Here is a 27,103-nt window from a genome sequence, read left to right on the forward strand (position 1 = left end):
CGTACCTGATTTTGTACCTCTAAATTTAACATACTTTTCATCAGTTACTTATATCTTAAATTAAACATAGTATTACCTTAGATTTTGACCTTTTCTTACTTAAAATATAATTTCCTGTTTCCCAAATCTAATTGCTGAAGCTATAGTTTCCGAATCGTGTAAATTTTTAACATTCATACAACTTATATTGTTTTTGTAAATAGTCCTTAAATTTTTTCCAGTCCTCTTCCGTTGTTTCTTCTCCCAAATCTCGGATTCTGCCAGTCATTTCAGCCAGTTCCATGTAGTCCATCAATTGCGTCTGCCACTCTTCCAGTGTGGGCAAATCTTGTGTCTTCCAATATTTTGCGATAAGTATTCTTGCTGCTGTAGTTGCATACATAAAGAAAGTTCTATCCTTCTTTAACACTTTCTGGCCAACAATGCCCAAGAGGAAGGCCTCTGGTTTCTTGGGAAAGGCATACTTAAATACCTTTTTTAACTCATTATAGATCATTTCCCAGAAGGCCTTCACTTTTGGACAAGTCCACCAGAGGTGAAAGAATGTCCCTTCAGCCTCCTTACATTTCCAACATTTATTATCAGACAGGTGATATATTTTTGCAAGCTTGACTGGGGTCATGTACCACCTATAAATCATTTTCATAATATTTTCCTTCAAGGCATTACATGCCGTGAATTTCATTCCGGTGGTCCATAACCTTTCCCAGTCCTCAAACATGATGTTATACCCAATATCCTGAGCCCATTTTATCATGGCTGATTTGACTGTCTCATCCTGAGTGATTTTCTCTTCAACCTGCCCTCCATCCTCTTGCAGAAAACTCTTTGCCTGCCCTGCCCGTATCTCGTTTTTGCTTTTTAATTCCACACACGCATCCTTCGGACTTCGTGGCAATCGGGCGCACGGGTGCGTTTCCTAAGAGAGTGAGGACCCCCGCCTCCTCCCCACCTGCTCCCTCGCCAGCCAGCCAGCCGCGCGCCCAAGCCGGAGAGCCCCGGCCGTCCCCGTCACGCAATCGGCTGGATCTCCCTTCAGCAGGCCGTGCTCACAACTCGGCCCAGGGACCCCCCAGCAGCGGATCTCCGGCCCAGCTGAAGAATCCGGCAACAAGCCCCCTCCTCCCCAATCGCTCCGCCGAAATACGCTCCAAAACCCCCCAGATAGGCCGCCAGCCGCCAAGTCTAGTGGCGCCCTGAGCGAGGGTCTCTCCCCAACACCGCCACCTCGAACTGCGTTCTCCCGGCTACCCGAGCGAACCAGCGGCAGGACCCCGGTATGGGCCCCCCCAATATTTTTTATAAGTCGGCGCCCCTGGATGAGCGCCACAACCCCAGAGTTGTCCGCGACTGGACCTAATAGCCAGGGGTCCCTTTACCTTTAAGTTGAAGGGTAGAAGTTTCCCATCTGCACTTTTTTTTTTAAGCATGGTTAAACTCTGGGTGCTTTTACACCTGATGCCAAGACCACCTTTCTATCTCTATTGTAACTTGATTTGAATATGTTTGATGAGCTGTGTAACATGGCAAGCAGCCATTCTAAAACGTGAAAAGAGATGTCAATGAGTTAACTATAAAAACTTTTGTAGACATCCCAAAGCAGCCTTGTTTTGGGAAGCTTTTAATGTTTGATTTCTATTTTGCTTTGTTTTATTTTTATTTTTGTTGGAAGCCACCCAGAGTGACTGGGGCAACCCAGTCAGATGGGCGAGGAATAAGAGGTTAATTATAATTATAATTGTAACTATTAACGTTGCCCCTAGAAATGTGACTAATTCTAAAGTCTCAAGTGGCATTTCCTGCACTAGAAAAATGTGGGTGTGGTTGGGGTTTTTTAATCGACCTGCAAAGGTCTTAATGTGGATCACTGTTACTCTTGTTATGTGATTTGAAAAATGCAACATTCAGTATAAGTACTGGTTTTGAAAGTGTTCTGTGTCCACACAGATTTTGCTTTATTTTTAGCAGAAGGAATGCACTTTTGAACTGTTTGAAAAGCTCATCAAATTGGTACTCTAGACAAGAGGGGAACCAGCACAGAAAGAAACAGCAGTTAGGTTTTTGTGGCTTAGATAGGTGAGATGTTGACCTAGATCTCAAATCTTTTCCAGCCTTTGGGAAGGGAGTTGGGTTTCGGATTTTCCAGCCCAAAAAAGTTGGAGTGTGCATGTGTGTGTGTATGGTAACAGGGAGTGGACTTTGGTAACATGGCACCCTGAGCGAGCACAAAATTTGGTGTCCCCCCTATATTTCTTATTTTCACAATAATTCTTATTATTTGGAGTCCATTGCAGGGGAAGCGCCCGCACCGCCCAAATCTGGCATTGACTGTAGGGCAATTTACATAGAACATCCTCAGCTGGGTTGGTGGATTTGCTTTGGTGTCGTCTGCTGACGCAGCTCAGGCAGAAGAACAAAAGCAGCATTGTCTCGTTGTCCATGTGACATGTTTTGCCAATCACTGAGAAGCACCTGGGGCAAGCATGCTGCAAGAGAGTCCTATCTGGATGGTTCCACGGCAAGAGGTGCGTTGAATTTCAGCCCTTGGACCTGAGCCAGAGGAGCACATCTCTGAAAGTGCTCTTAGGATTAAATCGAATTGTGCCTTTTCAAATACTTGTAATTATTCTGAGAATCTTGTGTTGCAATTCCCCTCTTCCAATGAGGCATATGTATACCTGGGGTGGAGAGTAGGTAGCACAGTGGTACCTCAGGATGCGAACGGGATCCGTTCCGGAGCCCCGCTCGCATCCTGAACAGAACGTAAGATGCGACAGCGCGTGTGCACGGGTCATGTTTCGCCGCTTCCGCACGTGCGCATGACGTCATTTTAACAGTCTGCGCATGTGCGAGTGGCGAAACCCAGAAGTGACGCGCTCCATTACTTCTGGGTTGCCACGGAGCGCAACCCAAAAATGCTTATCCTGAAACGTGTTTATCCCGAGGTATGACTGTAGTGATCCAGAAGGACCAATAGCTTGACACAGTACAGTGGTACCTCGGGTTACAGACGCTTCAGGTTACAGACGCTTCCGGTTACAAACGCCGCTAACCCAGAAATAGTACCTCGGGTTAAGAACTTTGCTTCAGGATGAGAACAGAAATTGTGCAGCCGCGGTGCGGCGGCAGTGGGAGGCCCCATTAGCTAAAGTGGTACCTCAGGTTAAGAACAGTTTCAGGTTAAGAACGGACCTCCAGAATGAATTAAGTTCTTAACCTGAGGTACCACTGTATAAGAGAGTTTCATTTGTTAAAACGGATTTTTGTTCAATACTGTTTTTTCCCGGGCGGGGTATGTTGATTTTCTTCCTCAGGTGTCTTAAGTTGGCTTTAAGCTGGTTTTGACCTAGAAAGCGGCCGCTCCTCTTGGCGCTTGATAACTCTCTCAGTGCCCTAATCCTGGCTGCTGTGTTTTCTAAAGCTTGTGCATACAATACGTAGGGTTGTGTACATGGCAAATGAGTGCCTGTGCTTTTGATTTCATGATATGGCTATATACTTATCTAAAATTTGGGTTATTTTTACCAACTCATAGAACTTTGGTTTGGCGGTAGGGGTGTGATTCCCATGACTGCCTCAGTCGTTCACACCTATAGTGTTTGTGGGGGGGGGGGGAGAACCCAAACTTTTGCTGATTTGTAACTGAGGAAAGCTTCAATAAGATGGTTGTGAAGCTTCCAGTGGGGTGGGGCTTTCACCCTGACCTCAACTTTTGAAACTACAAATCCCCATTGAGGGAGGTTTGGAGCAGCATGCCAGGGCTGAGCTCTCCATGTGCCACCAGCATGCGAGTGGGTGCGTGTACGACTGCTTTGCGGTTACATTTCAGAAACTGCAAGGCAGCAAACACAACAGAAAAAAAGCTTGAACAACCTGTTGCAACACATTCTTAAAAGTTAGATGGCCGTAGCCTTTCCGATTCGGACATATTTCCAGCAGATGAACAAATTAATCCAACCTCTGGGATACTAGAAATAAAAGAATTTCTGGCTATTCAGACTGAATAACCTAACACCCATAGCCTTGCCATAGAGAATACTTGAAACCTTCACCTCTGCTTTTAATTATTTTTAAAACCCCCATTGCATTTATTTAGCAAATGTCTCCTTCCTGAGATTCTCTCCATCATTTGCATTCTAAGAGCCTGGTGTGAGATCGAACTATGGAACTGACTTGTGTGGTAGCGGAAAGTTTTAAACAATTTTAAGCTGATCTCTGTTTTATCAGTCACTTATTTTTGTGCATCTGTTTTTGTACATATGCCCCACCCCCCACCACTGACATCCTTCTTGTTCATGATGTTCATGATGATTTTTTTTTATTGTTAAAATAGTTCATCATTAATACACATATATTACAGATATACAAGCATACAAACATACATTTCATACAACCCTTAAAAGTGTTCAAACATACTTACACTCAATCCCACAAATAATTCCTTTCCCCATCACCATCCACCACCCCTCACCCCACCTTTGTGTTAGACTTCCAATCTACTCTATTGCCATTTCTTTCCACTTCTATTACTTTCTTTCACACACCTTTAACCTAATTTCATACTTCTTTTTCTGTTACACATTGTTATCCATCTTATTTAGTATTTCAGTATTTGAAACGGAACTTTGTTCATTCTAATAGGAGTTCTGATTTTTCGATATGGTTTTGGAAGTATCCTTTAAACACCTTCCAGTCCCTGTCTATCTTCTCTTTTGAGATCCTTCCAATTTCTCCCATTGTTTTGGATATATTGTAGTACTCCAGTAATTTGGCAAGCCACTCTATTTTTGTCGGTACAATACCGCTTTCCCAATTTTTCGCAATCAATAGCCTTGCGGTTACTGTTGCGTATAAATATAAGGTCTTGTCTTCTTCCTTTAGGCTTCCTGGTACTACTCCCAATAGAAAACCTTCTGGTGTTTTCCTGATGATTTGTGCTCAATTGGGGTAGTTATATGCAATCTCACTTTCAATACTGTTTGCACCTGCGGACATTTTGAGGCAAACGTACTGCTTTGTTTCCAATCAGTGTGTGTCCCATAACGTATTCCTGCTGCTGGAATCCTATAATTTTCTTATGCCACAAATGTTTGCAAGGGCCATAAGGACTTCACAAATTTATAAACTCCACTCCATATCTGGAGGTCCTTCCCTATAATCCTTGAGGTATGAGACTCAATGCAGTTAGTGATGAAGGAAATACACTTTGCACCTCCTTAGGGGCATTCTCACGAGTTCATCATTCTAGGGGTGGGACCCTGCCAGTGAGATGTTACAGGAGGCTACTGGGGTAGATTCTTTTTGGTGGCGGCACCTCAGCTCTGTTATTCCCTCCTCAGAGAGACTCGCTTGGTGCCTACTTGTGGGCTGTTTTAAATCTGGTTTTGAACCATGACTCCCTTAATCCCTGAACACTGGTTAGGCTGCGGAGAGTTGTAGTCAAAAACAACTGGAAGGTGCCATGTTGGGAAAGGTGGATTTAAGAATAAAAATTCTATTTAAATCTGTGACTTCAATATTATTCTATTAAAACTGTTAAGCTGTCCAAATAATGCTGCTGTCTAGTGCACATACACATGAGGTCAGTAAATTAAAAAACATGCAGCTGTGCTAAGGCCTGGAATTCAAAGCAGTTCCTGGGGCTGCATGCATGCAAGCCCTGGCAAAAATGCAAGCTTTGCCACCTAGTAAAGGAAGCATAGTAAAGGAAGGGGCGCGGGTGGTGCTGTGGGTTAAACCACAGAGCCTAGGACTTGCTGATCAGAAGGTCGGTGGTTTGAATATCCGCCACGGGGTGAGCTCCTGTTGCTCGGTCCCAGCTCCTGCCAACCTTGCAGTTCGAAAGCACGTTGAAGTGCAAGTAGATAAATAGGTACCACTCCAGCGGGAAGGTAAACTGCATTTCTGTGTGCTGCTCTGGTTCGCCAGAAGCGGCTCAGTCATGCTAGCCACATGACCCGGAAGCTGTACGCCGGCTCCCTCGGCCAATAAAGCGAGATGAGCGCCGCAACCCCAGAGTCGGCCACAACTGGACCTAATGGTCAGGGGTCCCTTTACCTTTACTTTAAAGGAAGCATTCTAGCTCAGAGGTGAAACCAGGGCCAGGCAACCTAAGGCCCGGGGCTGGATGCGGCCCAATCGCCTTCTCAATCTGGCCCGTGGATGGTCCAGGAATCAGCGTGTTTTACATGAGTGGAATGTGTCCTTTTATTTAAAATGCATCTCTGGGTTATTTGTGGGGCATAGGAATTAGTTCATTTCCCCCCAGAAAATATAATCCATCCCACCACATGGTCTGAGGGAAGGTGGACCGGCCCATGGCTGAAAAAGGTTGCGGACCCCTGGATAAAACTCATGTAGGGAGAAGGGCCAGCTGCAGGCCCTGTTGTCTCTAGTTCAAAGGATTTCAAGTAGAAGCCTGAGAGAGCCTGAGACCCTGGAGAACTGCTGCCATTCAGTCATTACTGAGCTAGATGGAATCAGTTGCCTGATTTAGTAGAAGGTATTTTCATAACCTTGCTTCGTGTCTGAGTTGGCACATGGATCATCTCAGCCTGGGCATGGAGCCTGGGGGGGGGGGACAGCAGTCAAACTTCAGACACCTTTTGCCGTGGCCCCTTAGTGCCTGTAGCAGAAAATTGGGGATTGTGGGCTTCTAATTCCAAACCAGCCCCACCCTTCTCTCCTCCACCCAGTGCTGCGTGTGGGATCAGTAATGGGAGAGAGCGGTGCCGGCGTGGAAAGGGTTAGTGGCTGGGTGCTGGCGGGCTCAGGAATGCGGTGCTGCCAGTCAAGGGAAGGGCCCTGCTCCCAGGTGCTCAGCCCAAGAACCTCTTTGGAGATTGTTTTGTTTTTATTGCTCAAGCTTGTAGGCTTGTTCCCATATGGGACGGGTCGGGGAGGCAGTTCCTGTGTTTCACTCTCTGTGGGTTCTGAACCAGCCACGCCCGCAGCGAGCTACTTCCAGAATTCAACTGTGAACTGGGAAGTTGAAAACAAGGGTGTGTATCTATATAGACACACGCACATCCACAGTGTGTGTGTGTGTTTGTGTGTGTGCATATTCTCTCACACAAACATACCAGTGCATGCCTGGATGTGCACACAGATACACAGCTATATTCATGGACCTCTTCTCCATGAAAAACCCTAGCTACACACAGTGCTGTAGGGAGCTTGCATTCACATGGACCCATCACATTGTGTCACCTCGGTATGGATGACTCAAGGGCAAATGGTCACAGACTCCATCCGAGCATCTTCTGAAATGGAGATCCACGAAGTGGATCACTCAGTTGGTGGAGCAGGAGACTCTTCATCTCAGAGCCGTGGATTCAGGCAAAAGATTCCTGAATTACAGGGAGTTGTCCTAGATGACCTTTGTGATCCCTTCCAACTCTGCAAAAGTCTCTTTGAAGTCATACATGCATTTGCCACAGTTCTCTGCTGTTTTCTTCCAGCCATCCCTTGTAAACCTTGCTGATGGCACCTTCTCCGTACACCACCAGCAGTTACCATAGGATCGCTTCCTAGTTAGGAAGCGGCAGCCCTCTCTAGGGTACACCGAAACACCCTGGGGTGGGGTGTAGGAGTCCTGCTGCATCCATGCATGTAGGGACAAAGCAGTTTAAGCGTTGGGTGTATGCTCAAGGCTTAATGTTGAGCCAAAGCTTAGCTTGCAGTGTTGTTGCACGAGCCCTGGAATCAGAGGCAGAGCTAGCTGCTTGGGCACCCAGAGCAGCGCACCCAGCAGCAGGGTGAACTGCCCGTGAGGGCGGGGCGAGCATCCCAGGGGGGGCAGCGTCTCAGGGGGGCAGGGCAATGATGTCACCCCACTCAGGGATGACACCGGGGGTGGATGCACCCACCGCACCCCCCCTTTCCTCCGTCAGTGCCTGGAATAAGCCCAGGAAGGCAGGGTTTGTTAATGGAAGTGACAGTGAGAACAGGCCCACAGCCAAACATGGGAGAACCTCTGCCCCATGGTCTTATTTATTTCTCCCCATTTGGCCTACCGTGCCATTTGGGTGTAGGGCCCTATGGCACCAGGTGTACTGTGGGACAGGTAAAGGTATGGCTGGGCCCAGGGCAAAGCACACCAGTCCATTCACCCACATACAGTAGCATCCCCAGTAGCCACAAGTCAGCACATTGTTAAGCCAGAAACTTTCTCACCAGTATGTAGTCTCCATAGGAACGCTGGCAGGAGTGAGGCAGTTGCACAGCGAACAGGGCGAAGTAAAACTATGCAACACTGGAAAAGCACTAGGCAAGACTGGCAGGGAGTCTTGAAGCTGAGATTATATATGCACCCAATGGCACTGTATCTGGTGAGCAACACATGCTGTTTCCTGCAAGTGTCACAAACAGCCACATTCTTGGAAGCCTGACTTGTTAATCTGACGTCTTGTTTTGTCACATCCTACCTCCAGATGGGTATGGAGCAACTGTGAACTCTGTTTCGAAAGCCTTTTGCTTGTCTTCTGTCTGCTTTTGTCCTCTGGTGAAATCGGTGGCACTCCCAGAGGTGATGCCAATGAGATACCTTAAATGTGCTCCTGGCCCTATAATTGACTTGTCTCCTTGACAGCAACCTTGCCTTTAGCAGTAGATATGTGTCCTCTCTGGTGGGACTGAGTCTTAACTTTCATAGCCTTGCTGTTTATGTGGATAGCTCATTCCAGTAGGGCATTGCTAGCAATCACATCCTGTTGGTACTTAATATAATACTGTGGCAAGACACAAAGGTGCCTTATGACAAAACCTCCTCAACTGTCAAATGTCATCTGCAGAAAACCCATGTTAAATAATCATGCAGCAGATAGATAAATAAAGACCACAGCTTTTGGATTGGAGCCAAGCTTAATGCTGTCACACTCACTCCACAATTTATTTTGTCAGCGTATTGAATTCCTTAGTGCGCATTCTCTCCCTGTTTTGCTCTCCAGATACTAGTATCTGGATGCATATCCTTACACACACTGAAGAAGTGTGTACCCCAAGTCCACATTAAGTGAAACGTATACCTACAGATTATACAATTCACACCCTAAAAGGTAAAGGTAAAGGGACCCCTGACCATTAGGTCCAGTCGCAGATGACTCTGGGGTTGCGGCGCTCATCTCGCTTTATTGGCCGAGGGAGCCAGCGTACAGCTTCCGGGTCATGTGGCCAGCATGACTAAGCCGCTTCTGGCAAACCAGAGCAGCGCACGGAAACGCCGTTTACCCTCCCGCCGGAGCGGTACCTGTTTATCTACTTGCACTTTGACGTGCTTTCGAACTGCTAGGTCGGCAGGAGCAGGGACCGAGCAACAGGAGCTCACCCCGTCGCGGGGATTCGAACTGCCGACCTTCTGATTGGAAAGTCCTAGGCTCTGTGGTTTAACCCACAGCGTCACCCGCGTCCCTCTAATTCACACCCTAACTTTTCTCAAATATGCCTAGTCCACACCCCAGTATGTTGATAGTTGCATGCAACGATTTGCAGCCAGAATTTTGTACTTCTGCATGGACCTTGAGAAATGGTGCATGGTATAAATTCTCTGTACCTCAACAGTGCATGCAGTAGCACTACTCATGCATTAGGGGTGCCTTTCTCAATTCATTTTCTTCGTTTATTTATTTTTTAAATTTCATGTGCACACTGTCTCAGGGCGCAGTGGGGAAGAGGAATTAGCCACGGATTAAGAGTCCTTACCACATTCCTAAGCAGTAGTTTGCCATTTGGCAGCTAAATCCCAATAAAATTGAATATTTGCTGCGTGACCGTTCTGCTTTGTAACTGTGGATGTGCCTTGTGGCTAATTGTATCACTTGCTTTAAAGCAGGCCTAGGCAAACTCCGGCCCTCCAGATATTTGGGACTACAATTCCCATCATCCCTGACCACTGGTCCTGTTAGGTAGGGATGATGGGAATTGTAGTCCCAAACATCTGGAGGGCCGCAGTTTGCCTATGCCTGCTTTAAAAAGCAAGCTTGTTAGCTACCCTAGGACCAGAAGGCGATTTGCTTAGAGGCAGGGTATTCCTGTGGATCAGAAACACTGCAAAGAATGAAGCAGGGAGCTTTGAGATGAGAGGCAACTGGCTGTCTTTGGATGACTCAGATGAATAATGAGGATAATAGAGGTCTGCTCCACTGGATTGTTATGTAGATAACAGGATGAAGACTGCAAAGTACTTTCCTTCTTTTTTACTCATTGAAAGTGCTCTATGAATAGACATTTGTAAGCTTTGATAAGCTTTACCTTTTGCAGAGCCAACTAGATAACCACATCATTTCGGCAACTACTTGAGTGATTTAGTGGGTTTTTAGGATGCTTTTTCATATTGCTCTAGACTTTCTGGCTTTAATCACAGTTACGATCTTTTTACTGTGTTTTTTAATGTCATGAAAACATGCTTCAACATGCACTTGGCAACATATGCCCAAGATATCGTGGTTCTACTTCACCCTGATATTTTCTCTTTTTTTTCTCCTGAAAAAGAATACCCTCCAACAGTGCTTTTTTTTTCCTTTTAAAAAATGTTTAGGGGTACTCTCATTTTCCTACTCATATTGAAATACTGCTCCTCAATGAGGCCAAACTTAGATTCACAAAATGTTTAGGGGTATGTGTACCCCACCATACCCCCCCCCGGGGGGGGGAACCTGCCCTCCAGCATACAATGGATTGCGTGCTTCAAAGCTGTTGTCCTGTTGATAACTAGATTGCTTAAATCCCGCTGGGTGCTTATTGAACTAAGTTTTACTCAGAGTAGACCTGTTGAAATCAATGGGCCTAACTTAGCCGTGTTCATTCATTTCAGTGGGTTTACTCTGAGTAAAACTTGGCTGAATACCACCCATTGAATTTGGTGGGATATAAGCAACCTAATTGTGTGCAGGAATGCAGCCCAAATTTGCAGCAAATCTGAAAGACACCATAGAGCTTGTACCTCTTTTGTGGGCAGGCACCAGCTTTTGTGCTTTGGCTTATCAGGTTCTGTACAATGAAGCTGAAAACAAAGCTTTGGGCAGTATATATTTGCTTAGTTTGCTGAGAAATATAAACTGTTATTCTTAATTTATTCTTTCCTCCAATGAGTTCCGTGGTTTTCTTCGTCCCCTCCTGCATATTTTATTATCACAACAACCCTGTCAGGTAGAAAAGGCTAAGAGAAATAGCAAGTGGCCGAAGATCACCTAGTGAGCTTTACAGATGAGTGAGAATTTGAACCTGCAACCCTAATTGAACACTCTAACTACTGCACCTCACCATGACATCTAATTAGACAACCTCCAGCTTCAACTGATTGATGGGTGAGGGCTAATTTTAAGTGGCAATGCTACAATTTTAAGTGGCAATGCTACAATACATGTGCTTGCTTTCTGAAGCTTGTGGTGTGTTAAACAGGAATGAAAAGATGGCCTCTTGTAGTTGCGTTCCGGCTTGACGACAAACCATGGTTTGCCCTGACATGAAGAAGTTGTGGCTAGCCTCCTTGCCTTTCCCCTGCCTCCATTGAAAGAGAAGGTTAGAAGTTTAATTTGCCATTTCATCCAAATACCGCAATGAACCCCAAGCCGGAATTAAGATTGCCAGAAGAAATATCAACAACCTCAGATATGCAAATGACACAACCTTGATGGCAGAAAGTGAGGAGGAATTAAAGAACCTTTTAATGAGGGTGAAAGAGGAGAGCACAAAATATGGTCTGAAGCTCAACAAAAAAACGAAGATCATGGCCACTGGGCCCATCACCTCCTGGCAAATAGAAGGGGAAGAAATTGAGGTAGTGAGAGATTTTACTTACATGATCACTGCAGATGGTGACAGCAGTCGCGAAATTAAAAGACGCCTGCTTCTTGGGAGAAAAACAACGACAAACTTAGACAGCATCTTAAAAAGCAGAGACATCACTTTGCCAACAAAGGTCCTTATAGTTAAAGCTATGGTTTTCCCAGTAGTGATGTATGGAAGTGAGAGCTGGACCATAAAGAAGGCTGGTCGCCAAAGAATTGATGCCTTTGAATTATGGTGCTGGAGGAGACTCTTGAGAGTCCCATGGACTGCAAGAAGATCAAACCCATCCATTCTGAAGGAAATCAGCCCTGAGTGTTCACTGGAAGGACAGATCCTGAAGCTGAGGCTCCAATACTTTGGCCAACTCATGAGAAGAGAAGACTCCCTGGAAAAGACCCTGATGCTGGGAAAGATGGAGGGCACAAGGAGAAGGGGACGACAGAGGACGAGATGGTTGGACAGTGCTCTCAAAGCTACCAGCATGAGTTTGACCAAGCTGCGGGAGGCAGTGGAAGACAGGAGTGCCTGGCGTGCTCTGGTCCATGGGGTCACGAAGAGTCGGACACGACTAAACGACTAAACAACCACAACAACAAGGGTTGAAAACCACAGCTCGACCCTGGCTTTTAGGTCTCTGCTGCAGTCAAACCATACTATCAAATGCCCCATTTTAAGTGGGACACTCACGGTTTCTTTGAAGGCACCCTAGGCTCTGCCTTCACCCGGGGATGCCCAGATTTCGCACCACCTGCAGATGGGGACCAAGGAGGTAGCTCCTCCAGCGGCAGCAGCATTAAGAAGGAGTGCTTCCTGGGCTTTGGGAAGAAGGCGCAAGGCCCATGCCCCAATTTTTATCGGCAGAATGTTGGTGTGTATGTTGAACGCAGTGACAAACTATGGCTTTCCTTTTAGCAGAACCTGAAGCTTCGAACCCTTCATTTACAATGTCCTTTTAAGCAGCCTGTTGCACTTGCAAGTGGTGCTGGTTAGTGGCAGGGGATGATAAAACGTTGAAGCTTTTTTCAAAGCTTGCATCTGGGTTCTGTGTGCATTCTAATGGGCATTTGCAGCGATAGAATCTGGCAAAGTTGTTCTAGGTTAGTTTGCATGGAGTTCAAGGGGGTTTGGGACTGGAAGGCTTCGATTTGAGTCTCTGGCTATCTGTGGGCTTCCTGGCAGGCATTTTGGCCCACTCACACTGTGTCTCACTTCTGTAAAACTGTGGTGAACTTTCCAGGACAGTCGCGCTTGATAGCTGATCTTCCATTTCTAGCATCCCAGCCAGTGATAACTTCTTGCTGCAAAGTTAGAAAAATAATGCTCCCAGGCGCGGCCTCTTTGTAACCCGAAAGCCCAGAAATCATATTAAAAAGAGCTTCAGTTGTCCCAATATTATGATTTGGGGGTCCTGCCCCAACTTTTGTGGCTGGCAACTCTGTAGCTGAGCCTTTAATGGAAGCTAACAAACATCTCTGTGGTATAGGCCAAATTCTTATTTTTCTTTCTTTCTGGTTTAGCTCTCCGTTTAGGTGCTTCGTGTTAAAACACACACACACACGCTTTACAAAAGGCTGTTGCTATGTTCCTTCTTGAAATACTTTTGCAAAGTCTGTGTAAAAACGGGGGTGGAGTCTTTCTATCTTTTTGGTGGGGGAGAATGGAGCACAACTCAACAACAACTCGTTCCATTGTGGGCATTGAGGACTATGGAAAATGTACACCATGGCAGCTTAATTTCAGAGGATTTCAGTGCCTCTAACCATGAGCAATGACTCCCTTGATGCTCATGTTTGCATATTCCTTATAAACACCTTTTACCATAACCTTTGCCCGCTAAGTGCCAACTCAGCCTTTTGCACAATCCTGTCATTGTGTTGTCCCTTTTCTCCTCCGGACTTCTTTTTTTTTAAGTAAAGTGGAAAATACATGTAGCTTTTTCCACCTTGGAATAAGCTTTTTTATTTTATTTTAAAGCCAACAAACCCAACTGAATGGCTTCTGTCCAAATTCAAATCCAGTCCCCCACCCCATACCTCAATTCTACACGAAACCAATTCCCCCCCCTCCCTTCCCACTGGCCCCGGACCACTCCAGACACGCTTGCAGACAGCAAAGGAAAGTTTAGGGGCTTTTTCTTTCTCCCCCCCCCCTCTCTTTCTCTCTCTCTTTGATGAGGAGGTTAAGGAATGTGGTGTGCTCCATGTTCCCTTAGTATTTGTGGCTGCCAGGGTGCTTGGGATAGGAGAGCAAATTGAAATTAGGGGTTATTATAGCTAAGGAAGGGGCTCATTGCTGCATGAAAGGAACCCCGCGTTCTCGAAACCATAAAGCGCCGCGATTAAAAAATTATGCGCGTTGGATGAACATGCAAAAGGGGCATTATTTTCCTAATGTATTCCAGTTATCAAATCTGGTGTAGTAGCATAAATCTTTTAGTAGGGCCAATTGGAGTGTGTGTGTGTGTGTGTGTGTGTGTGTGTGTGTGTGTGTAAGTGGGGAGTGGGAATGGAAAGAGAGAGAGAGGGAGGGAGGGTAGCATTTGTAGCTTTTTTTTTGGCAGGGATTTTGGATTGTGCAGAAGTATTGGTAGACATGTGTAGGCAAAGCAGAGACAGGAGGAGGGGAAGCGAACTGCTCCATTTTAATTTGGAACAGATTGCTGTGACTCCTTGCCACTTAAGAGCATCAGCTCAAGAGGGCTGCCTGGTCTAGTCAAAGGCGTGATTGGGCTTGGATCAGGAAAGGCTTTGGGTGCAAGTTCTCTGCTAAGCTGGGGCTTTTTACCTCCCTAACCTATGCCAATGGGTGGGAGGCTGGAGTTATGTTAGAGAAAAGGACAGGAATATGTGTGTAATGTGACGCGGGTGGCGCTGTGGGTTAAACCACAGAGCCTAGGACTTACCGATCAGAAGGTTGGCGGTTCGAATCCCCGCGACTGGGTGAGCTCCCGTTGCTCGGTCCCTGCTCCTGCCAACCTAGCAGTTCGAAAGCACGTCAAAGCGCAAGTAGATAAATAGGTACCGCTCCAGCGGGAAGGTAAGCTGCGTCTCCATGTGCTGCTCTGGTTCGCCAGAAGCGGCTCAGTCCTGCTGGCCACATGACCCGGAAGCTGTACGCCAGCTCCCTCGGCCAATAAAGCGAGATGAGTGCCGCAACCCCAGAGTCGGCCACGACTGGACCTAATGGTCAGGGGTCCCTTTACCTTTACCTTATGTGTGTAATAAATATTTATTTATTTATTTATTTATTACATTTTTAAAATCCTGCTCCTTCTCTGAAGAGCTCAGGGTGGCATGCATGGTCCCTCTCTCCTTTTAGCTTCGCAACAAACCTGCATCATAGGCTAGGGTGAGAGAGCGACAGAGAGAGGAAGTGGCCCAATGTAAAGGCTGAGCATGCCTTTGAAACAGGGGCTCCATGGTCTAATTCCAATGCTCAAACTATATAAAATGCAAAGGGTGTTTATGGTCCTTGGAAGGACTGTAGGTTAATGGTGGAGATTCAATCCCTGACATAGACCCTTTCTTGAAATCCAGGATTGCTGCTGACAGTCACACGCCATTCTACCATGGCAGGGCCGGCCCTACCACTAGTCAGAATGAGGCAACTGCCTCAGGCCTCTTTTTTGGGGGTGTCACGAAAAGGCAACTCTTTTTTTTTTTTTAAAAAAAAGTTGTTGCTGTATTTCTTATGCCAGGAATGGAGAGTGGCACTTGCGAGATTTTCTGCCTCAGGTGCCAAAATGAGGGGAGGGGGTTGCTGTTCCATCTCAGGTAGCAAAGTGTTTTGGGCTGGGTGCCTAGCCAACCGTGCTCTACACCAGGGCTTCCCAAACTTGGGTCTCTAGCTGTTGTTGGACTACAATTCCCATCACCCCTAGCTAGCAGCACCAGTGGGTCAGGGATGATGGGAATTGTAGTCCAAAAACTGCTGGGGAAACCCTGTTCTACACCATGGCCGGGGAGCCTGTAGTCCTGCAAATGTTGTTGAACGTCAACTCCAATCCATCCCTAACCATGCTGGGCAGGGGTGATGGGAATTAGAGTCCAACAGTACCTGGAAGTTCCCTGTCCCTGATCCATGCAATTCTCACTCTCACCTTCTGTTTTACAAAATTGCAATGGGTGCTCTTCTGCAGAAAAACTAGACATCTTCAGTTTTTCCCCTCTCCCCACAAAAACCCCTCTCAGCAAAGGCTCCAGGCGCCCCGTTGCTTTCTTTGCAACCTTGTTCAATTGTTGCTTCTTCTTCTTCTTTCCACATTCTGCCTTCTCCTCCTAGGATGTGGTTGATTATTTGGGGCTCCTGCAGAAACTTTGTGGGGGGAGAGCAGGAGGGAACCGGAAATTTGGTTCAGCTGAAGGAAGGACCAGAAAGGGGCAGGGTGGTGAGTGTGGGTTGGGGGAGGAATTTGGTACGCTACCAAAAATAAAGGCTAGACAGATGTGTTGGTGCAGGGTGTCATTTTGAGGTTAGTGTGAGATGAGTGCCAAAGTTCAGTCTTCTACCTTGCTGGGGCCAAATCCGTTAATGGCCTTGGTTTCCCTTTTGCTTAAAAGTGTATGCTCTTCTTAAAAGTGTATGCTCTTCACGGGCAGAGACTTGTGTGTGTGTGTGTTTGAGACTTGTGTGTGTGTGTTTGAGCAAGCAAGAGAGCGCGAGAGCACAGTGACATAGAAAACACAGCAATCTAACAAAAAAGTCTTTGAAACGAGATGGCTCCAGGCTGCTGCGAGCTATCATGTTAGTTGTTCCAAAGAATTTATTTTTTCGTTTTATTTTATTTTTTTAATATATTTTAACAGCGCTGGTTGTTTCTTAGAAACGCGGCCCCTCCCCACACCACAGAAATATGGAGAGACATAAGCTCCTTTGCCCATGAGGGATAGGAACAATTAAAGGAGCCTGGGAGAACATATGGGTTTCAGTGTCTCCATGTTGGATGAATCCCAGAGAAGAAGGAGCCCCATTAGAGTGACCTCTCTGTGACCCCCACACTCCCATCCTCTGATGGGGCAATACGAGGTCCAGGATCCCTCTGATGGCGAGGGAATCAAATGCATGCCTGGAATTAAGTTGAACTCCGAATGGTGTTTTAGAGGGAGGCGGGAGCCTCGGCTGGGATTTTATTGATGTTCCACCGTTTAAAAACATTCCCTTCTGTAACCAGCCCGCTCCCCACCTCCTCCCCCACCCCACCCCCAAAAGGCACCCCTTCTTCTTCTTCCCCTCTCTCCTCCTTGAGGCAACTGTGCCCCAAGCCCGCTGGCAGGAGCCGCTGCTGTTTTCTTTCAGTGGGTTTCTTTCCCGGTTTCCGTGTGCTTGGACACCTCGGCCTGACGGCGCGTTTATTTTTGGAACACGAGCTTCAAGAGAGGCCCTCACATATGGAAAAGTTTACGGAAATGAAGCCTTTAAGTTAGCTGCTCGCTTGAAATCTCGTGGCTTTAGCTGCTCAGGGCACTTGGCAGAACCCACGGCAGTGGGGAAAAGGGGGTGGATGGGGGGAGGGAGGGGGGCGAAGGCGGAGTGAGCCAAAGTCCTCGCCGTTTTAAAGGAGCCGAGCGCAAAGGGGTTGCCCCCCACCACCCCATACCGGTGGGCAGATTTGGCTGGGGCAGACACCACAGAGGTGGTGCCTAGCATGGTTTTCCTTCCGTTTCTTAGCCACCGGCTGCCAGGGGGCACTGCCAGGGCGTGTGTGTGTGTGTGGCTAGGTAACCAACCACCGCTTCGAGGATGCCAAAGCAGTGGCGTAGCGTGGGGGTGCGGGGGGGCCGGCTGCACCGGGCGCAACATCTGGGGTTAGGGTTAGGGGGCGCAAATCCACGGGTTAGGGGGCGCAGATTACTTGCCTTGCCCCGGGTGCTGACAACCCACGCTACGCCACTGCGCCAAAGGATGTCTGTATTGTGCGTGTCTGTGCCTCTCAGTTGTACGGTAAAGAGGTAAAGGGACCCCTGACCGTTAGGTCCAGTCGTGGCCGACTCTGGGGTTGTGGCGCTCATCTCGCTTTATTGGCCAAGGGAGCCGGCATACAGCTTCCGGGTCATGTGGCCAGCATGACTAAGCCGCTTCTGGCGAACCAGAGCAGTGCATGGAAACGCCGTTTTTACCTTCCGCCGGAGCGGTACCTATTTATCTACTTGCACTTTGACATGCTTTCGAACTGCTAGGTTGGCAGGAGCAGGGACCAAGCAACGGGAGCTCACCCCATCGCAGGGATTCGAACCACCGACCTTCTGATCGGCAAGTCCTAGGCTCTGTGGTTTAACCCACAGCGCCACCCGCGTCCCTTCAGTTGTACGGTAGTGGGTCATTATTATTTTGCTCTCCCGCTTCCCCTTCTCTCCACGCATTGCTCCTTCTCGCCCTGCAGCTGGTGTTCTGAGAGGCGGCATCGCCGAGGCCGCCCATGCCTTGCCTGTGGTACGCTTGATGCATTAGCCGCCTCAAACTGGCCTCATACTGGGGTGGAACCACATCCCGGTGGGAGAAGAAAAATGAAAGAAAGGGAGTGGGGAGGGAGAGGCAAAAAACCTAAAGAGGGAGTTGGGGCAGCAGGCATGAAGCAGAGGCGAAAGTAAGAGTGTGCAGTGTGTGTGTGTGTGTGTGTGTGTGTGTGTGTGCGCTCATTAAAGAAGCGAGGGTATAGGGAGCGGAGGTGAAGAGTGAGTGATGTGCTGGGGGCTGGGGGTGGAATAGGGGGTAGCTCTGAGAGCCAGAGACACAGAGTCGGCAGGAAAAGGCGCTGCCTGGGCTGTTGTAAATTAGGCCTGTGGTGTTGGGTTCCATGTGGAAGATGTGAGCTCACATTCTACCCCCAGGGTGGTACAGCCCCAGCCAAGCGCTGGCAGCAAGAACATAAGCTCCATTTATCTGGGAACCTGAAATGACTCTTGATTTAAATCATATGGTAAAAAGTACCCAAAGAAGAAGGAGAAAAGAGAAAAAAAAGGGGGGGGGGGACTTGCCTGCTTTTGGAGATGTTTCAAAAGGGAAAATACGCACACGCCCTCGTGGAGAGAAAGGCTTAAAGGGACAGCCTCTCGGTTCCCAGTTTGCTAGGCAGGCTGGAACGTGTGTGTGTGTGTGTGTGTGTGTGTGTGTGTGTGTGTGTGTGTGTAAACTGAGGCTGAGCAGCAGCTCAGTTCCAAACCCTCCTCAATTGGATTTGGGGACTGGCTCCGCTGGATCTGGCTTCGAAATTATGGAACTCAGCTTCAAATTGCCCTGGGAAGGAAGGGCTTTGTAAGAGTGTAAGAAGCAGTGTCGTGCGGTGAAGTTTTTTGTAGGGAAACAGACTGGGCCAGAGGCTTCAGCTTGCAAGGGCGATTGCCGGGGGGGGGGGGGGTATGAGCATCACTCCTCCCTCCCTAAGGGATTTCCAGCCTTCAGGGCAGTGGCGTAGCGTGGGGGGTGCAGGGGGTGCCGGCCGCACCGGGCGCAACATCTGGGGGTTAGGGTTAGGGGGCGCAAATCCACGGGTTAGGGGGCGCAAATTACTTGCATTGCCCCGGGTGCTGACAACCCACCCTACGCCACTGCTTCAGGGCAAAGACCTAATGCAGACATAAGACAAAGTCTGTAAATCTGTTCTCCACTGCTGCCGGGTGGGAAATCGCTCTCTTTCCCTTGAGGAAAGTGTCCCCTTTGTCCTTACATATTGTGTGTGGTGCTGACTCCTGAAAATGCCAAAGGCAAAAGAAAATCTTAAATATATCATTTTAAACTGATTTGAGGGCAACCTCAATATATAGTGGTACCTCAGGTTAAGTACTTAATTCGTTCCGGAGGTCCGTTCTTAACCTGAAACTGTTCTTAACCTGAAGCACCACTTTAGCTAATGGGGCCTCCTGCTGCTGCCGCGCCACCGGAGCCCAATTTCTGTTCTCATCCTGAAGCAAAGTTCTTAACCTGAAGCACTATTTCTGGGTTAGCGGAGTCTGTAACCTGAAGCGTATGTAACCTGAGGTACCACAGTATAAACTGGGGTTTGTTTGTTTGTTGGCGATCAGCAGTTGAGGGCCTTTGGGGATGCCACCACTGGGAGCTGCCCATCTGGTGTTGACAGATGACATGGCCTTTTCCGTTGTGGTTCCCGTGAGTGGGAGGCCGTCACCCTCCCTCATTTATTGACACCCAGGAGAAATTTGAAAACATTCCTGTTAACCTGGACATTTGATGGCTGGAGGGCGATGCTTCTGGCAACCGCCACATCATCACTGGCTGAGATAATGTTTGTAAATGCTCTTAAATAAATGTTTTATCATCACTGTGTCTGCTGCCCTCCGCTCCTTCTGGAGGAAGGGCAGGATAGAAATCAAATAAATAAATACATAAATGAATTGTTGTGGTTTGCCAGGTATCTGTGCTACAGAGAAGGATTGGACAGGAATAGCCTTTAGTAGCTGTCAGGGAACTGACATCGGAGGGAGAGGCGAAGGGGAGGCTCCCAGATGATGCTGGCGAAGGACCCAGCACCAGGGAGAGAAACAGCTCAGTAGAGGGGGAAGCCAATCAGTGCAACACCAGGGATAAAGGGGGGCAGACGGGGGAATTGGAGAGAGGGCTCCAGGACTCTTCACTGGACATCAGTGAGGAGAGCCCAGGTCCTCCGCTGCCCACGCCCTCCCTGCGCAGAAGACTCCCGCGCAGTGAGAGGAGGAGGAGGCTGGGTGTCAAACAACTTTTATGTTGGAAGAGGTTCAAGAAACGCCCACTGACGGATTCTGCCAGTGACCGAGGCAGCCGCGATGAGAAGGGGCTGTGCAGTCAGAAAGGTTTAACAAGGCAAATTAACCGAGAAAGGCACCAGTTTACGCACGAGTAACTCATACCTGTTACAGTAGCTGTACTGGAGAGATAGCTAGATTAGCTAGCTAGCTAGCTAGATACATAGATAGATGATAGATAGATCGATGATAGATAGATGATATAAAGGTGTGGTTGTCAGACTGCTCTTGTTTACCTCCTGGGCTGCCACATCATTGTAGTCTGTTCTCTATTCCCCTGAAACCACGACTCTTTTTGGTCCTACCCTCCAGGACTCAATCCTGATAACTTAGTTCAATGCCAGGCCTGGTTCCTGAAAATCGGAAGGTCGTGGGTACCCTTGATTGTGTGGCAAGTGCTTCTCATTTACCACCGAATAATCCCCCCCCCAAAAAAAAACCCCCAATCCCACACACCACCTGGTATTTTGGGACAGGATTTCCAGCCTAAGATGACTGGTTTCTGGGCATGCTTCAGCATCAACAACTCTTCTTTTGGAAATTTATGACCACCCACGTCCCTAACTGTTTTTGCTAGTAGGTTTGTTGATGCTTTTTACCTGCACTGTGCCTGTAACCTTAAAAGCACTCTCACGTGCAGAAATTAAAAGAAATCAAGCTTTAACTTGTATGGAACTAAAAGTGGCACAAAAAGCTTTATCTGCTAATTTCAGTGTGTTCCAGGCTGTTGCAAGCACAGAAGGATAAATAAAAGGTTGACAATCTTATTCCCAGGTTCCCTCTAAACCTGTCCACTCAGTTTCCCCTTCCTCAGCTTCCTGCTTCCTCTCTATATGCATTGCTGTGGTCATTTTCCTGTAGTGGCCTCTTCACCTAATATGTGTGTTGCCCAATTTTTTTTGGGGGGGGGGGCGAAGACTCCTTTCAGAGCTTCAGGATCCCTGGAGGAGCTGCTCTCATCCTTACGGAAGAGAGAGGCCACATTTCATTTCCATGTACCCATTGAAGTCCATGACTCTGCCAACTTTCAGCTTCTTTTAGACAATGGGTATTCCTTCCCACGGTTTCTTTCTTATACTTTTGTTATGTACTGAGTTGAATAGGATCCAAAATGCAGCAGTCTGATTGGTCCTAGAACAATAGGGTCCAATATGCAGCAGTCTGATTGGTCCTAGAACAATAGGATTCAGAATGCAGCAGTCTGGTTGGTCCTAGAACAATAGGGTTCAATATGCAGCAGTCTGATGGTCCTAGAACAATAGGATTCAGAATGCAGCAGTCTGGTTGGTCCTAGAACAATAGGATCCAATATGCAGCAGTCTGATTGGTCCTAGAACAATAGGATCCAAAATGCAGCAGTCTGATTGGTCCTAGAACAATAGGATTCAGAATGCAACAGTCTGATTGGTCCTAGAACAATGCAGCAGTATGATTGGTCCGCAGGAGCCACCCAATCCAGCTCCAGGTGGAAGTGAATCCACAACCTGATTGGCCTCCAGGAGAATCCCGGAATTAGCCAATCACGTGCAGCCCATTGTGTAAATCATGTATATAAAGCAGATATTTTGGGGGAACATTCATTCCTCCTCCCACTATGAGCTGAATAAAGAGCATGAAATCCACTCTCGACTCCGAGTATATGTCAACTTTCCTCACTTTGGAAAATCTTAGCGTAAGGCCAAAATCACGTGTGCATAGTTGCTTTCTCCGCTTTGAGCAATGCCCACTATTTGTCCACCTAGCCCATTACTGTCTACTCTAACTGGAAACAGGAGGGTGGTGGTGGCAGGGTTGTCAAATTTCATGTGCACCTTTGAAGTTCTCAGATGGGAGGTTGCCCAGGACTGCATTGCAATGCCATTGAAACTGTGAATCAGATTGACTGTCATCTGGCCAGTCGGGTAGGAGGCTGCCCTGAACCTAAGGAGAGCTTTGCAGTTGAACATCTGACCTGATCTATGCTCTCAAAGGAGTTTCTCTTTTTACTTGTGTTTGGTCCTCAATTCATCCCTGCTCCGTTTCACCTTGGATCAATGGCCCATGAGAGGAACGCCCCCTTCCCCCCAAACCTTTGCTTTTAGAATCTCTGGTAGAGTCCGCCTACATCACCAGCTACTTGATGTTTTTAACTGGGGGTGGCACGTATTAAACCTGGAGATCTATTTACCGCATTTTTCGCTCTATTAGACGCACTGGACCATAAGACGCACCTAGTTTTTAGGGGAGGGAAACAAGAAATAAGAAAGGAATGCAAAGCCTCCTGAGCTAAGAGGGAGCACTCCTCTCTCTTTGCTCAGGAGGCTTTGCGGGGCTATCCCTGAAGCCAGGAGAGCAAGTGGGATCAGTGCGCACCGATCCCTCTTGCTCTCCTGGCTTCAGCGAAAGCAAACCTCCTGGCTTTCCCCCCACCTCCCACAAAAGCCGTGCGCTCTTTAGAGGGAGCACGGATCTTGGGGGCTTTTGTGGGAGGTGGGGGAAGGGACAGAGCCACGCGCTCTGTCCCTTCCCCCACCTCCCACAAAAGCCAGGGATAGCCGCGTGAAGCCTCTGCAGGGCAGCAAGATGAAGGCTCCCCACTGCCCTGCAGAGGCTTCGCGCAGCTAAGCCAGAACCTAGAACAGCGAGAGAGAGCACTGCGCAGCTCTCCCTCTCGCTGTTCTGGCTTCTGGCTTAGCCTTGCAGCCTTCATTCGCTCCATAAGACGCACACACATTTCCCCTTCCTTTTTAGGAGGGGAAAAGTGTGTCTTATAGAGCAAAAAATACCGTATTTATTGCACGCCATCCCTGAGCTCTACTACTCAGCTATGCTCCCTTTAGCTAATGTGGGAGGAGGAAGCACTCTCCCATTTGTCTACATGGTTGCGGGACAGTCTGATAGTGTATAACCCACAACTCCCCCCCCCTTCTGCATTACCTGTCTTACTGCCATTCCTTCCAAAGTCCCCTATCTCTGGTGAAAAACTGGCAACGCTGAGCAAAGCTTTTGTTGAAATTATAGGAAGTATTATATGTGCACCAATGTTAGAACATACATCTGCTCTTTTGAAAGATGGTGAAAACCCAACACCTTAGTGAAGCTGGGAAGGGTATGAGCAATGTTATTAGCTTCCTCCCCCACCCTTCAAGAGAACATGTATGTGCGCACCAGCCCTGGTGTACATGCAAAATTTTAAAATTTTGTCGAGGAAAGGAGGGTGCAATATTTGTTGGATTGCGGGAGCCATCTCTCACCTGTACAAGAATGAGAGGTTGAAATATAAGAAGGGGCTGCCTCCCAAGCTGTTTGACTCTATGGGGAAATGGTGGGCGAAGAACTGAACGTTTAACTTCAAGTACAACACCCTCCGGGTGGCGCTGTGGGTTAAACCACAGAGCCTAGGACTCGCCGATCAGAAGGTTGGCAGTTCAAATCCCTGCAACGGGGTGAGCTCCCGTTGTTCGGTCCCTGCTCCTGCCAACCTAGCAGTTTGAAAGCACGTCAAAGTGCAAGTAGATAAATAGGTACTGCTCCGGTGGGAAGGTAAACGGCGTTTCTGTGCGCTGCTCTGGTTCGCCAGAAGCGGCTTAGTCATGCTGGCCACATGACCCGGAAGCTGTACGCCGGCTCCCTCGGCCAGTAAAGCGAGATGAGCGCCGCAACCCCAGAGTCGGTCACGACTGGACCTAATGGCCAGGGGTCCCTTTACCTTTATAACACCCTCTGCTAGAACACGGCGGACATTAATGTGCTTCTGGTGTGCTTATTCTCTCCCATGCAGGACAGCACAACAGGAGGAGGAAGAAGAGCAAAAACACCTTCGCTGGGGGGCTGAGAACCCGCACAGACCACCACCACCATGGAACCACCTTCCCAGAGCAGTGACGGCACAACCCAGATCTTCTAAGGGGAATCTTGACTCTCTCTCTCTCCTGCCAGCCTCTCGTGCGCCCTCAACCATGGCAGGAAACAAGGAGAGGGGCTGCTCTGGCGGAACCCCCCTGGCTCATGTGAACGGCTTCCCGCCTGCGGTCTACCCTTTCCCTTTTCCCAACCCGCACTTTGAGGTGCTCACCAATGGAGGCTACTTCCGGAGCTACCCTAACGACCTGCCCAAGGAAATGGCATCACTGTGTGAGTTCCTTCAGCCGAAAGGGGTTGTGCTGGTGGTGGGCGCTTGGGGCTTTGTTGCCAGGGTGGTATGGGTGCCAGGCTGACCTGACCACATAGAGATGCAGCTGCTGGGTGTGGAGTGTTGATTTCTGTTCTGGGCCCTGGAAAGATTTCCCCTGACACTGTTCCAGCCAAATGTAGAGCAGTGTTTTAGGTCTTCGGATTCACTGGCTGAAAGTTCCTAAGCAGCACTGGCTTGGTATAGAGTCCTTGGTAGGGATCTCACTGGCAACCAGTCGATAAAAGAGTTTTGGGCCTCAGCCTGGATTCTAGACCCCTTCTTCATAATGAGCTGCTTGCAGGGATGGGAGGAAAATGTCTCAGTCCAGAGCAAAAGTGAGAAGGAGGTTATTGTTTTGTACTTGTTCCTGTTTTTATTATTTATTTTGTATGTGTGTGTTTTTATCTTGTACTTTTATGCTGTGAACCTCCCTGAGATCTATGGATGAAGGGCAATATACAAATTTTAATAAGCATAAGTATACTAAGGAAAGCTATTGTAAGGCTGAAGGAGATGGCACCTGTAGATGAATTACACCCTCAGGGTTTTACAGTAGTGTCTAGACAATAACTGAACCTGGTGGCAAAGGATTTGTGCAGGTGGACTCCAGTCTTGGGCTGCTTCTCCTGCATAATACTGTATTTAGGGTTAGGTGCTGTATAGATTAGCAGATCTCACAGGGTGGTTCTTCTTCACAGGTTCTACACAAGAGATAGGCATCCTTAGCCTAATTTTAAAAAGTATTCTGCAAGGAAGCAGTTTAAAGAGTGATCTTGACAAAAAGTGATCTGTCTGTCCCCTGGCTGCCGACCATAGCTGTCAACTTTTCCCTTTTCTTGCAAGGAATCCTATTCGGAATAAGGGAATTAATATTAATAATAATAATAATAATTTATTTATATCCCGCCCTCCCCAGCCAAAGCCGGGCTCAGAGCGACTAACAACAGTTAAATGATACAACATTCTAAAATCATTTCATTATAAAATCATTTCAAATCAGATTAATGGCAACCATTGGGCTAGAGTTCTGTGAGGATTGCCAAAGGAGTTGTGCCCTGGCCAAAGGCCTGGTGGGACAGCTCTGTCTTGCAGGCCCTGTGGAAAGATGTCAAGTCCCGCAGGGCCCTAGTCTCTAGACAGAGCGTTCCACCAGATTGGAGCCACAGCCGAAAAATTTCCCTTGAAAAAAGGAAAACGTTGACAGCTATGCTTCCGACAGGTAAAAGTGAGAAAAAGGGGGTGGCAGGATGAGAAGAGGGGGTGGTCTTTCTCAGTTGCCCCCTCTTGCCCTGCTTTCTTCTGGCTTCGTCCCTGACTAGGCCAGGCAGCACATGGCCCCCTGGACAGATTACCCCCAAAGGAATGCAGCCCTCAAGAGAAAAAAGTTTGCCCACTTTGTGTCTGTACTCGAAAGGGCAATTCTTATGAGTTGACATTTGGACAGGTATTTCCACAGGGCAAATCAGTGCTGTGTGAGTGATCTGGCATACGCTGAGATGGTGATCGGCCTCACCTTAAAAAATGTGGCTTGAGCAAGGTGGTGAGCCCACAATCTGAATCTGAACATGTTGGCTAAACTGTTGACTAGCTCTTTGAATTGTGCCTGGAAACTAACTGGCACAGGTATTATGTGGTCACGGGTGCCCACGTTGATAGAAGGAGCATTGCACCATTTTTTTAACTAGCTGGACAATCTTCAAGGGCAGTCCCATGCAAAGCATATTGTAGTACATTAGTCCAGAATTTACCAAACTGTGATGAGTTGCCAAGTTCCTGGTAAACTATCAGGAAGCACGATTTAAATATGACCAGGTCTTGCTTCCAGCATGGAAGCTCTGTCGATATAGGTGTGCATGGCAATATTGTGGTATCAAAATGGCAAAGCCTCTTTACAGTCCTTTACAGCCTAGTAAGAAAACCATATCAGCCAGAAGATATGCACCTTTTGGTGCTGAGTGCAGCTAGCTAAGAACCAAGCCTTGTAGCTTGCCTGAATAGGTGCTGTCTGTCATTTGACATGCCAATCACACCATCACTGGGCACCCGAAGTTAGAGTGGATTTTAGGCATGTGTAAAGTCAAAGACTCTGAGCTCAGAATTACCACCAGATTGGAGGGTGTGGATACCAAACCCTGAACTTGAAACACATAGCAATTCTTGCAGCCATTTTTAAAATGGAACTACTGCCACACAGTGGCTTTCACAAGGCCATTTAGTTATGTCGAAACAGAAAGCCACCCTCCCATGCTGTTTTGCCATGATGTCAAAAAACAAGCAGTTTCCAGGACGCAGTAATTTTACAAGTCTGTGTGTGTGTGGAAAAGCATTCCACCTCGTGGATATTTGGGGAGGGAGGGAATTCACAGTGGGTGGAGCGACTTGGCCCACACAGCAATCTTGGCTAGGAGCTTGACTTTTCAGGGAGCTA

The 27,103-nt window shown here is 47.8% G+C and overlaps 1 protein-coding gene across 2 annotated transcripts in view; it reads left to right on the forward strand.

Annotated features, from left to right (window-relative positions):
* RARG (retinoic acid receptor gamma) overlaps positions 1-27,103 on the forward strand; it is a 130,113-nt gene that overhangs the window by 28,843 nt on the left and 74,167 nt on the right. For both annotated transcript variants that reach the window (XM_083490131.1, XM_083490130.1), the window contains exon 2: positions 24,283-24,635. In XM_083490131.1, coding sequence (XP_083346257.1) covers positions 24,461-24,635 — 175 coding nt within the window. In that variant the 5' untranslated portion in view covers positions 24,283-24,460. The remainder of the gene's footprint in view (positions 1-24,282; positions 24,636-27,103) is intronic.

The sequence above is a fragment of the Podarcis liolepis genome, assembly GCF_965112155.1.
Source record: "Podarcis liolepis genome assembly, chromosome: 2".
Classification (NCBI taxonomy): domain Eukaryota; kingdom Metazoa; phylum Chordata; class Lepidosauria; order Squamata; family Lacertidae; genus Podarcis; species Podarcis liolepis.